Source organism: Typopeltis vanoorti, chromosome 4, assembly GCF_054136105.1.
Source record: "Typopeltis vanoorti isolate ZY-2024b chromosome 4, IOZ_Tvanoo_1.0, whole genome shotgun sequence".
In the NCBI taxonomy this organism is placed as follows: Eukaryota; Metazoa; Arthropoda; class Arachnida; order Uropygi; family Thelyphonidae; genus Typopeltis; species Typopeltis vanoorti.
In genome coordinates, this window is record NC_143552.1 from 150,075,486 (window position 1) to 150,089,463 (window position 13,978).

The 13,978-nt window shown below is 37.7% G+C and overlaps 1 protein-coding gene across 1 annotated transcript in view; it reads right to left on the reverse strand.

Moving 5' to 3' along the window:
* The window catches only part of LOC150107750 (uncharacterized protein F54F2.9), a 304,144-nt gene that overhangs the window by 204,303 nt on the left and 85,863 nt on the right, over positions 1-13,978 (reverse strand). Inside the window, exon 5 of the mRNA XM_090392180.1 lies at positions 3,055-3,173. Within this exon, the coding sequence (XP_090248306.1) occupies positions 3,055-3,173 (119 nt within the window). The remainder of the gene's footprint in view (positions 1-3,054; positions 3,174-13,978) is intronic.

Consider the following 13,978-nt stretch of genomic DNA (forward strand, 5'->3'; position numbering starts at 1 on the left):
AAGGTAGGTGTGAAATGGATGAATGCAGAGATTAAGCATACAACACAGAGGAAAAAAAAAAGGCATTATGGAGGCAGCATAAGAAGTGGTAATAACCAATTCCACGAGGATTACAAAGACCAGGAAAGGAGGGTGGTAAGGGTAGCAAAAGTAAAGTATGAGCAGTAGTTAGCTAATAAAGTCAAAAAGAATAATCCTAGGGAATTCTTTCGATAAGTAGCCAGAAAAAGAAAGAATGATTATGGAAAGATGACACTGATTGGAGAAAATAGTATAAGGAGAATTACTGCAGAAGATATAGTGGAGACACTTAACGAACAGTCTGAAGATCTTTCATTCTTGTGAATGAGAGATTGAGAGCAGTTGATGGGGAAGAGAGACTGACTTTAATGAGCAAGCGGTGTATGAGGAGTTGAGTAAACTAGTTAATAAGGCTGTGGGACTTGATAATATATCGCCACGTTTTCTGAAGAAATGTGCCAGGGAGTTGACACCTGTCTTGACATATTTTTTAATACGAGTCTTGCACTCGGTCAAGTCCCTAAGGAATGGAAGGAGGGCAAGATTGTGCCACTTCATAAAGGTGGTGATCGAACTCAGCATCAACCTATAGGCCTATCTGTGTGTCAGGTGTTGTGGTTAAGTTGTTGGAGAACCTTGTGAGAACTAGGATCCAGAGTTGGGTTGACAACAATCGTATTATCTTTGATGGACAGCATGGATTTGCTAAAGGGAGGTCATGGTTTAGTAATCTACTTACTTATTACAATAAAGTGACTGCTTCCTTGGACAGAGGAGAAGGATACACAGTAATATACTTAGATTTCACAAAGGCTTTTGATAGAGTACCTCATGATAGGTTGACAGTCAAACTAGAGCAGGTGTGGTTGGATATTAGATTGGTGCATTAGATTGGAGACTGGCTATCCTATAGGTATCAACAAGTTGTGTATGGGGGAGCGATATCCAGGAAAGTCACTAGTGGAGTGCCTGAGGGTCTGTTTTGGGGCCATTGTTGTTTAACTTGTATAATTAACGTTGTTCAGTTGTTTACAGATGATGCAAAGTTGGGATGAACTATGAAGAGTAGAGAAGATGTTGTGGCCTTACAAGAAAACTTGAATACATTGAGTGAATGAGCACGGAAATGGGAATGTGAGTTTAATGTTGCAAAATGTAAGGTTTTAAAATTTGGGAAACAAAGACATGATGTAGAATTTATGATTGGTAGGGATATATTGTTGGAGGTGGAGGAAATAAGGGATCTTGGGATGATAGCGGACAAGGATCTGAAATTTAGGGGACACATTGCCAAAACTGTGAGGACAACACAAAGAATTCTGGGAATGATGCAGAGGACACTGACTTGTAGAAATAAGAAGATTCTTGGTCCATTGTATAAGGCTTTGATTAGGCCACACATGGACTGCTGTGCCCAGATTTGGTCACCTGGTTTTCAGGTGACCAAATCTGGGCACAGTAGTCTGAAAGGATGAAGATATATTGGAAAGGGTCTAGAGGTGACTGACTAAGGTAATTTCTGATCTCTGGAATGTCGAATATGAGGAAAGGTTGAGCAGATGCAATTTATAGTCTAGTGCAGTGCTTCCCAAACTTATGGATGCCAAGGCCCTCCTCTGGAAAAATTAAAATATTTCACAGCCCCCATCGAAAAAAAAATCGTAATATAAACATATATTATTATAATATTTATTGTATTTATATTCAATGGGTGAGAATATCTGCTTGTAATTATTTGTAAATTACAAAATGTGTTTGTAATCTTTTTTGTGTTTCTTATCAATACCTTTGAAATGAAACTTATATGAATAAGCATATATTTATTAATATTCATTAAGCGCCGAAATACGCAAGAAGCAAATTTTGTTAACACCAATTTGCGATTTTTTTCAATTAAAATTAAAAAAAAAGAACAAAAAAGAAATAAAAAATAATAAAAATTAAATATGTTTCTTTTAAGATTAAAAAAAATCTACTTAGTCTTAAAACATTTAAAATGTGTTTTCATTATTTCACGGGTCCCCTCAACAAAACTTATGACCCCCCAAGGGGGGCATGGCCCACAGTTTGGGAAGTCTGGTCTAGTGGATAGGAGGAGGGGGTGATGTAACAGAGACCTACAAGTTGATAAGGGATTGTTATAGGATTAGAGTTGGAGAGGTTTTATAGAAAATGGTGGGAGATCAGGGGAGAATCAGAGGTCATTCCTGGAAGCTGTATAAGAAGGGTGTGAGCAGGGGAGTGAGAAGCATATTTTTTGCATGCAGAGTTGGGAATGATTGGAATGCCTTGCCTGAGAGTGTGGTGTCTGCAGAGAATTTGAGTGTGTTTAAGGCATGGTATGATGAGCTGTGTGTGAATGACAATAGGACCTCCTAGATGAGTCTTTGACTCCATGGAATCTTGGGATGATAATAATAATAAAAGCTATTCAAGACATAAGTGAAAGAAAGATGCAAAAATAGCAAAAATGGTATTATTATTAATAAAACACAACAATAAATTATCTTGTATCACTTATAAAATGCATGAATCTTTTCTTCACAGATTGATAAATACACTAATACCACAAAAAGTTATAAATCGACTAGATCCGGGTTTAAACATGTGACTATGATATATTAGGTAGAGTGAGCATGGTATATTAGATAGAGCAACTGATAAGTGAGATATCTGCTGACTAGTGAGCCAACACAAAATGTTTCAAGCATTGGAAATAGAAGATTATGTAACTGAGGTACATTATGCTGCTCCGGTGTCCAAACAAATTACATGATGATTATGCTTCGTTATGATTTAATAACAAAAATAACTAATACAGCTTACTCTAACTACAGCAAACACTATTATAACAAACTACCAAAAAGTCTTCATCAATGCCACAATTACAATACTATTCTAAAAGAAATTCAGCAGAAAATCTATACACCAAAACAAACTTTTGTTGTTTCTAAGAGTTTACTATAGTGAAAGTGAACTACAATTATTTAAGGTTATAAATAAAAAAAAAAAAATTCAAAAGGCATTACTTACGTAGGCTTCGGCAAATTAATGATCTGTTCTGGTATTGTAGAACCATCTCCCTCTGCAGCACGTTTACCTTTCTTTGTCTTTTTATCTTTTTTTCTCAGTTTAGGCATGAAGACTTCTTCCTAAAAACATTAAAGGAATTAGCATCAAGGCTATTAGCATCATTCTATTTCTATAAAAGCATATCTAAATGCATGCAGTTTTGCAATTTTTTACACATGGTAAAAAAGTTTACATCTTAAACTGTTTTTGTGCTTATTACCTTGATTACCTTGATGGACCTATGATTTCAGTCAGGATTTTTCCATGACTACAAGCCGTTGAAGAGTCCAGCTATTCCTGTCTTGGGCCTTTCTTCTCCATTTTCTTCCGCCTTTCTTAATCATTGGGTCTTCCCACCTCAAGGCTGGTCTTCCAGGTTTCCTTTTGGTATCTCTCGGATGCCAGTTTGTTAATCTGACTGTCCATCTGTTGTCTCTCATACTGGAGGGATGTCCTGCCCATCTTCTTTTGCTGTTGTAGATTGCTTTTATTACATCTTTGAGTCCAGACTTCTTCCTGATTTCTGTGCGTCTTATGTGGTCAATTTTATTTACATTGCACATTCTTCTTTCTATTGCACATTGAGTTGTTATTAAGCTTTGTTCTTCTTTTAATGAGTTGTGTTCCATGTTTCACTGCCATAAGTTAATGCTGGTAAGATGTGACTATTGAAAAGATGCTCTTATTTCATGTCTACGTTTTGGTTGGTAATTGTTGATTTATTATTTTGTTGAAGGCTATCCAAGCAGCTCTATTCTCCTTGCTATTTCATTTGACATGTCATTATTCATTTTTATGGATAGGCCGAGGTAGATGTAATCTTCAACTTTTTCAATGGTGTGGGATTCTAGAGTGATTGTATAATCTTTACAGTATTTGTTTTTCATCTATCTTGTTTTGTCCGGATGTATTTACAATCCAATTTTTTGGCAGTTTTGGCTAATGTTATTCAACGTTGATTCTAAGAGTTTGGGCGAGTGAGATATTAATACCACATCATTGGCAAATAACAGGATATTTAACATTTCACCATCAATGTTTATTTTCCACCTTTCATGTCAGTTTTTCAAATGATGCTGTCCAGAGTAGATGTGAAGAGATTAGGTGATAAGACATCGGCCTGACGTACTCCTCTACTTAAGTTAATTTTAATTGAAGTGGAGAATAAGAGAAGTGGAAATAACCAATTTCATGAGGTCTACAAAGACCAGGCAAAGAGGGTGACTTGGTTGGTGAGGGTAGCTAAAGAGAGGTATGAACAGCAGTTAGCTAATGAAGCTAAAAAGAATCCTAAGGAGTTCTTTCAATATCTAGCCAACAAAAGAAAGAATGATTATGGAAGGGATGACACTGATAGTAGAAAATGGTATAAAGACAGCTGTTGCAGAATGTGTGGTGGAGAAACTTAATGAGCAATTCATAAAGGTCTTTCAATCTTGTGAATGTGACTTCATGGAGAGATTGAGAGCAGTAGATGATGGGGAGGAGAGACTGACTGTAAATGAGCAAGAGGTGTAGGCATAGACTTTGCTAGTCATCGTAGGTGGCTAGCTAGCAACCTTTGTTTGCACTTAGACATACATTCTTATGTAGAGTATAATTTTGACATCAATAATTTTAAACAATATAATTCTACTTAGACATACAATTTTCTCCTCTACTTTACTTCTTTCTGAGGTAATTCTAACAGGTTTTCTTTTATATTTTGCTTTCTTAACTAATAGTACAAGTATTTCTAACTCAGAATTGTGTCTCTTGTTAAATACTGAATGAATGATTCTTTTGTTGAAAGAGTCCTCATTCAAGATCTAACAAATGCCCCCCTTTTTCTAAAAATTTTCTCCCCAAGAAAATTTTCCTTTTAGTTTTTCCTCCTTTTTCTAGAGATGACTCTTCCATTTTGTCTAGGCCTGAAATCAAACCTTAGCCTGGGACAGGATGCATTCTCTGAGCACTCAGCAATTACTTGGCACACACAAACAGCTTTGTTTTGCTCATCCTGCTTTCTATGAAATATACATGTGTCACTGACGTGGTCATCTTCTGCTGCCCCTTCATTGGTGTTGTTCTCCCTCTCACATGTGATTTGCTTATTATCTGTCTCCTGACTTCATCAGTAATTCTGGTATTAGGTTTCTCATTCTCCTGTGATGAAGCAATCTCATTAGATCTTGACTGCATGCCAGTCATGCGGTTCTCCCTTTCCTTAGTCAATTCAGCATCCTCTATGCACTGAGGTTTGTTGTCCAAAGGGATGCCTCCCTTACCTTGATCTCTAGAGTTCTGATTCATTATAGTAAAATTCTTTCTTCCAAGGAATCAAAGCTCTTCTCTGGAATAGTTGCATGAGAAGCCATACTTTCTCCAGAAATCCTCCCCTAGAATCAATCCGATTTGAGAGAGCGAGTTCTTGGGTAGAACTAAGAAGTTATGCCATGCATGTTAGCCAAATTCTGACAGTCCCGCTCTCAGTCTTACTAATTTAGTGGCATGAGTTGAGGAAGGGGGATATCCCTAAAAGTCCGATGGGTTTTCTCAGCCGTTTAATTCTTCCATTTACACAGGGCTCCAGTTCCTTGAGATACCTCTCAGAGATTATGGAAGCTTGGGAACCGGTGTCAATGAGTGCTTTGAAATCCTTTCCACAGATTCTTGCATTTACTGCCATTCCAGGGAAGTGCCTTTTGCCCTGATGCCCGCTTTTATCAAATGGTCTAGCACAAATGTGTGACGATGTTTCTGGTTGATGCCTTGCTCTCGAGCTTCCTGGTGTAACAAAATAGTCTCGGGCAATATGTCCTAATTTGTTACAATTGTAGCACCTAGGAATTTCTCGGCGGTAACCTCTTTTAGCCTCTCCATCCAAGGACAAAGGAGAGTTCGTCGTTCCACACTTGGCAGACATTTCTGTCAACTTCTTCATCATGAAATCCATTCTCTCCAGCATTGGTTGTTGTAATCTTTCTTCCTCTCTATGAATAATACTAGTTATTTTATCTTGAAAAACAGGATATTCTTGATTTTTGGGAGGACCCAACGTTAAGTGACTGATCACCGAGTCAAGATGCTTTAAAACCGATTGTTGCAGCTTCTCCACCTCCTTCCTGACTAGGGAGCGAACCTTGCTAAAATCACAGGCACCAACCGCGACACTACAAACTGACTCAGTTTTATTTCCTTCATTTCCTCTCTGCACTTTTTGTTTTTCCTTCCTTTCCAATCCCTGTTTTATAGGATTGGGATCCCCACCAGTGTCTCTACTTTCTTTGATCACATTAACTGGTCCTACTGCACTGCGGGACAAACATCTCCAAGCAGCTGTTCTCTTTCTTTTACTGCTTCGTAACAACTCTTCAAATAGTTTACCCCTTTCTCAAAAGCTGTTTCCCTCAGTTCCTGCCTTAAGCCAATTCTGAAGTGGTGAAAAACAGGCCAACAAAGTGATGTTTTTCCTCGTCGGACACACTCATAGTACTAGCAAGGGTAAGCTGCCTCTTATAGAAATCAGAAACACTTTCCTTCTCTTTTTGTACCATCCTTTGAAGTTTCCAGAGGTTAGGTCCTACATTTTTTGCCCTAGAAAATTGGGAAATTAGGATTTCCTTAAACCTCTGGTAATCCAAAGTTTCTTTTAGGATTGGCGAAGAGTAAAAGAAACTTTTTGCTCTTCCAACTAGCTCACTGTGAAGCAGGATAAGCAGTTGGAAGAGCAAAATAACTAATTGTTACTTTAGGACCATAAACCCCAACAGAAAAATCTGTTGGGGGTTTATGGTCCTAAAGAATTCTGAATCAGAAGCTGAATCGTTTAACTCTGAGCTCGACGGAAGAGACATACCTGTACAAAGTTCAATTTTCAAAGTTCCCTTCCAAAATTTTCCTGCTCGCTCTGCATGAGACTAAGACCAACTCACTGTGACTGACGAAATTCCTTTATTTTATGGATCAAACACATCCTGTCGACTGCGGCATTGTTATGTCGTTACTTTTCATTTATTTCTTTATCCTAATCCATGTCGTACCTACCAAGCTTGAAATCTCTAACCTCTCTCTCTGGGGCTGCTTCACCTTTTGAAACTCTGACAAAATTTGTTTGATATAGCTGCGCCAGCCCGAGTCCTAGCACAGAAGAATTCTTGTACAAAGAAACCTTCCCAGAGTTCAAGTATTACATAATCTTGTTAAAGTATTAAGTGCCTATAGAAATTTCAACATTTGCAGTCTTGGCCTAAAACGTTCTAAACTTTCTTTAATTTCCCCTTATTCACAGGTTCGAACTTTAGCGAGTGGTAAAATCAGTCTCATGCTTACACAAACTCATGTTTATTAAATATCAAATTGCATACAAATAAACTTCCTCATATCAAAAGGTATGTCATATCAAAATTCTCATTCACTAGCTAAGCAATAAGGAACATTCTAATTATCAAATACATTATATACATCTCTAGGTTAAATAAGTACACATTCATCATAAAGCACTAGTTCAAAATTCTAAATAAAGCTTGCTAACAGAGATCAATTCACATTCAACTGAGTGTTGCATACTATCAGGCTTTCAGACTACTAGTCCAATATGATTAACATGTTACTGAGCACAAAAGTCACTTAAAAGTTCTCTTTCCTTTCGATTAGAAATCTGTTCTTCTTTCTTTGCTCCAATACTAATTGTTACATGAATAAGGAAATTTCTGTACATTACCAGTGTCCTGAGAGGACACAGCGCTTCTTTCATCCGTCCTTTGTAGTCATATGTCTTTCTGCTTTATCGAGTCGCGTCCACGTGGAGGTTACACTGATCGACACAAATGGTCATTCCTTGCACTTTGCTGTACAAACGCTCGTCTACCGGATCGCTGTCATCATCTCTGGCCGTCTTTCAGAGGGGCAGTTTTCCGCTGTCTCACATCAGTAAACTCTTACCGATGGCCATAGTTGATATCTGCCATCATCTCAAGTATAGCATGCCTGACTCCTTTAGCTAGCAACCGGGAAGGAGATTACTTCTGGCGCTGTCTATCGGTCAGCACTCTGCTTGTCCACATGAGAAAACAGGAACAGAAAAAAAAGAGGGGTCAAAACCCGCATGAACTTGCTTTTTATTCTTTTTTGTAGCGCCCTCTTTCCGTATTGGAAGATCTCTCATTGCGCTCTCCTATTCACCCTTACGTGGTTGCATCACACTTCTGCTCCTTGAAGAGCGCTCTTTTCGCCGAACACGAGTTCAGCTCACCTTCCATGAACGCTTTCACTTCGGGCGTTATGTCATCGTAGGCAGCTAGCTTGCAACCTTTGGACCTTTGTTTGCACTTAGACATACATTCTTACATAGAGTATAATTTTGACATCAAGAATTTTAAACAATATAATTCTACTTGGACATACAATTTTCTCCTCTACTTTACTTCTTTGTAAAGTAATTCTAACAGGTTGTCCTTTATATTTTGCATTCTTAACTATTACTAAAGGGTGTCCCAAAATTCACGCAAGATTTAAATTTAGCGCTATTTGTGCGGTAAAGTGTTGCCAACGAGAAAAAAAAGACAGCATGACAGCTGACAGTTCAGGGTTATTAAAAATGGAGCGCTACATGAAAGTACAACGAATTTTCATTGTTGAGCAATATTTTAAAAATAATGAAGGTTTGGCAGCTACAGTTCACAATTTTCGTACAAAATATGGTCGGAATAGTGATTTAACTGCATCAACTCTGAAAAAATTAATTAAAAAATTCAAGGAAACTGGATGAATTAGTGATCTTATACACTCTGGCCGTCCTTCAACAAGTCGTTCAACAGAAAACATCAAAGCAGTTCGTGAGAGTGTTGCAGAGAGTCCAGGAACATTAATTCAGCACCGTGGTCTTGAATTGGGCATTTCGAGAAGCTCTCTACAGTGTATTCTCACGAAAGATTTGCATCTTTATGCTTACAAAGTTCAATTGACTCAAGAACTGAAGCTTACTGACCACACACAGCAAAGAGAGTTCGTTGAATGGATTATGGAACAACAACAAGTGGATGCTTATTTTTCGAACAAAATCATCTTCAGCGATGAGGCTCATTTTCATCTTGATGGCTTCGTTAATTGACAAAATTGTCACATTTGGGGTTCAGAAAATCCACGAGTGATTGTTGAGAAACAAATGCATCCACAATGTGTCACTGTTTAGTGTGGATTTTGGGCTGGAGGCATCATCGGGCCATTCTTCTTCGAAAATGCAGCTGGTAAGGCAATAACAGTTAATGGTGATCGCTATCGCGACATGATAATCCAGTTTTTTGTGCCTAAATTACAAGATATGGATGTGGCCGACATGTGGTTTCAACAAAACGGTGCCACATGTCTTACAGCCCGAGAAACAATTCAATTACTGCATGAGTCGTTTTCTGGTGGTGTAATTTCCAGTTTTGGTGATCAGAATTGGCCGCCCAGATCATGTGACTTAATGCCACTGGACTTTTTTCTTTGGTTTATTTTGAAGTCTAAGGTTTATGCCAACAAGCCCACGACCACCCATGCCTTGAAGGAGGAAATTGAGCACTGTATCAACTAAATTCAGCCACATTTATGCAAAACGGTCATGGAAAATTTCGACAAAAGAGTGCACGTGCCAGCAAAGCCATGGAGGCCATTTACCCAATATGCTAGTCCATGCATAACCCTATACTGTATACTTTATGAATCAATAAGAAATTGCAATTTTTAATTAAAAACCTGTTTACTATCAAAATTACTTCTTGCGTAAATTTTGGGACACCCTGTACAAGTATTTATAGCTCAGAATTGTGTCTGTTGTTAAATCTTGAATGAATGATTCTTTTGTTGAAAAAGTCCTCATTCAAGATCAAACAGTTTCTTCATATAGTGATGAGGGAGCAGTGAGTTCAATGTTGCAAATACCAGACCGATAGCTTTTAGCAAAATGACTACCCATTAGTTGAACAATCTCTTCTGCATCAGTCACCTGAATACCATCTGCATTCAGTAGAGTTATTCTTTTAAATTCATTCTTTCTTTTACTTGCATCATAACGATAGAATTCATTTGGATTGTCTTTAAGTTGCAGAGGCAGTTTCTTTTCAAACTCAGACTTAGCTTTTTCCATACAACACTTATGACTCTTCTGGCCTGATGCTTATAATTATCATAACTGACATCATCCTTATGCATACAGTATTCCTTCCACATCATCTTTTTTTTATGAATCTCTTGTGTAATTGGATTACACATCCATTTCACTCCTACTCTATTTATTCTTTGAACTTCAGGGACATATTCTTATATCGCATTATTTAAGTATTTTTTAAATACTTACTGCACACTGTCGATATCTTTCCCATCCAACAACTGGTACAGAACTCAGCATATTCCACAGGCGGTCATAATTTCCTGCTTTGTAAGTTTAGCGCGTAACCTTTTCTAAATGGAACATTCGTAAACTTAACCACTTCCCAAGTGAGTACCACAAGATCACTGTCACCAAATGGAGGCAAAATAGTTAGGTCTTTAATTGAACCTCCCCCCTCTATAATCAGATCTAACACTTTGCCCACCAGCTCCTTCTGTCACATGCTGCTCGTGGAAGTTGTCTTGCAACAATTGGGGTTATGTGAAGTTGCATAACGGAAATGGGGATGTGAGTTCAATGTTGCAAAATGTAAGGTTTCAAAATTTGGAAAACAAAAATGGGATGCAGAATTTATGCTTTGGTGAGGATATATTGTCGGAGGTGTAGGAAATAAGAGATAGTGGATAAGGATTCTGAAATTTAGGGGACACATAGCCAAAAGGACACAAAGGCTTCTGGGAATGATGCAGAGGGCACAAGTATCTCCCTACTTGTAGACATAGGGAGATATTTGTTCCTTTGTATAAAGCTTTGATTAGGCCACACATGGACTATTGTGCCCAGATTTGGTCACCTGGTTTTCAGAAGGACGAAGAGATGTTGGAAATGGCCAGAGGCAACTGACTAAGGTAGTGTCTAACCTATGGAATGTTGCGTATGAGGAAAGATTGAGAAGATGCAACTTGCAGAGTCTGGTGAACAGGAGAAAAAGGGGGAGATATGATAGAGACCTACAAGTTAGTAAGGGGATTGTTATAGGATCAATGCTGGAGAGGTTCAAAAGAATATAGTGGGAGAACCAGAGGTCATCCCTGGAAACTGTATGAAGAGGGTGTGAGTAGGGGAGTGAGAAGCAGGTTTTTTTCATGCAGAGTTGCGAATGATTGGAATGTCTTGCCTAACAGTGTGGTGTCTGCAAAGAATTTGAGTGAGTTTAAAGCATGGTATGATGAGTTGTATGTATGATAAAAGGACCTCCTAGATGAGTCTTTGACTCTATGGGGTCTTGGGTAATAATAATAATAATATAATATTCGATAAATTTAAAACTTTATGGCCATATTTACAATGGAAAAATATTTGTTTTCTAATATACAGTATCCTAAAACCAACACATTGTCCCCCAATCTGCACAGATTTGGTTACAGTTAATTGATAAATTAAAGCCTTCCCATATAGGGAGTAGGCGAGGCCGTTTTTGGGGTCATCGTCATCATCATCAAATTCCTGCCATGTACCCTCAAGGGGTGTACAGGATATGATAGTACTACATGAAAAAAATTACATCATTACTAACTTCCTATCTACAATTTTCCTCCAAATCAGTCTGTTACTTGTCAAGGCTTCAACATTATCAGATCTTATATTTCCATCGTCTAAGGCACTTTGTACCGTATCAATCCACCTATATCTTGGTCTTCCTCTGGGTCATTTTCCTGCCAACCTGGCAGAAAACACTTGTTTTGCTAATCTTTCTTCGCCCATTCTGTTTAAGTGACCATACCACCTGAGATTAGCTCTGCTAACGCATTCTTGGATGTTGACAATGTCAAGTTCTTTCCTAATATCCTCGTTTTTAATATGATATTGCCATTGATGCCATCTGTTCACGCCTCTAATCTTTCTCAGGACTCTCATATCTGCGGTCTCTAGTCTTTGGTCAAGTGTTTTACTTCTGACCCAGCTCTCAGATCCATAAGTTGCAACTGGTTTGAACACTGTCTTGTATACAGCTACTTTAGTGTTCCGACTAATTTTTCTCTTATTCCATATGAATTTATTCAATTGACTTCCTACCATACCAGCTTTGTTGATGCTGTTGTCTATTTCCATATTTAATTTACTATCTTCACTTAAAAACATGCCTAAGTAGCTGAAATGTTTTTCTGTTGTATAGGTTCTCAATTCACAATGCAGTTGACATTTTCAATGATTCGGCCTATTTTCATTGTCTTTGTCTTCTTAATTCTGACCTTGATACAATATCTATTACAACAGTTATTCAATTTAGTCAGGGAATCTTGCAGACTTGTACTGGATTTATTTAGAAGTATAACATCATCCACATAAAGCAAAGAGCTGACATTAATCCCATTAATTAAGCTGACTCCAATTTTGATATCATGTTTAATACCACTTTCCTTCATAATGTGATCCATATAGATAATGAATAACAGAGGGGATAATGTACATCCTTGCCTCACACCAGATTTAACATTAAACCATCTTCATGTAATTCCTTCAATTCTAGCTGCCGACTTACAACTCAAATACAGACTAAGTATTGCTTGATATAATGCCCCATTAACACCATATAACTCTAGCGTATTGAATAGCTTGTCATATGCCTTTTCCAAATCGACAAAACTTAAATACAGATCTCTGTTATATTCTCATGTTTTCTCAACTATTTGTCGTAAAGTGAAAATCTGATCCTGACAGCCTCTATTTGGCCTGAATCCAGTTTGTTCTTCACCAAGCTTTTTTTCCACAATTCTTCTCAACCGTTTCTCAAGTATACTTGCACAGATCTTGCCAGGAACACTCAGTAGGGAAATACCTCTATAATTCTCACATTCAGTTTTATTTCCCTTTTTATATATGTGTACTATGAGAGCTCTACTCCAATCACTGGGAATTCGTCCCTCTGTCCAGGCTTTCTGAATTATGCAGTGCAGCCACTGTAAGACTCTTATACCACCATACTTCAACATTTCTGGTCGAATATCATCTACTCCTGCTGCCTTTCCACATTTCAAGCCTTTGATAGATTTTTCTACTTCAAGTATGGATATGTATTCCTGACTGCATGCCTGGTCAGTGTTTTTTTACCACTGTGCTGTCATCACTGCTTGTTTCATTTAGCAGTTTTTCAAAGTAATTACTCCATACTTCATGGATATCTTTTTCTTCGGTTTTCATGTCACCTTTATCATCTCTAACTCCTTTTATAGCACTCTTTCTTCCATTCCTAAGCTTCTTCAACAACCTCCAGAATATTTTGCCACCTTCTTGATATTTATTTTCTATATTCTTGCCAAAGTCCTTCCATGACTTTTGTTTAGCTAGTTTTACACACTGTTTAGCATTTTTGCATTTGTCTCTGTATTCTCTAAGAGAACAAGCTGACTTATTTGACAGGAACTTTTGATATGCTTTCTTCTTTTCCTTCACTGCCTCTTTATCTTCCTGTGTCCACCAGGGAGTTCTGATTTTTTTATCCTTGCAGACAACCTCACCACATGCCTCTCTAGCAGAATCAATCAATGTTTCCTTCAGAGTTTGCCACTGAATCTCCAAGGTTTGATTCCTGTTCTCAAACTCTTTCATTTTTTCTTCAATAATCTTTGTGTATTTTAGTCTAAAATTCACATCTGAGAGCTGCTCAACTTTTATTCGCTTTAAAACTTTCTTACGTGTTATTCTTTTCAATATGAAATTCAATTTTATCCCGCTCAAGACTAAATAGTGATCACTTCCAATTTCAAATCCTCTGTACACTCTAGTGTCCTGCACCAGGGAGAAAACATGACT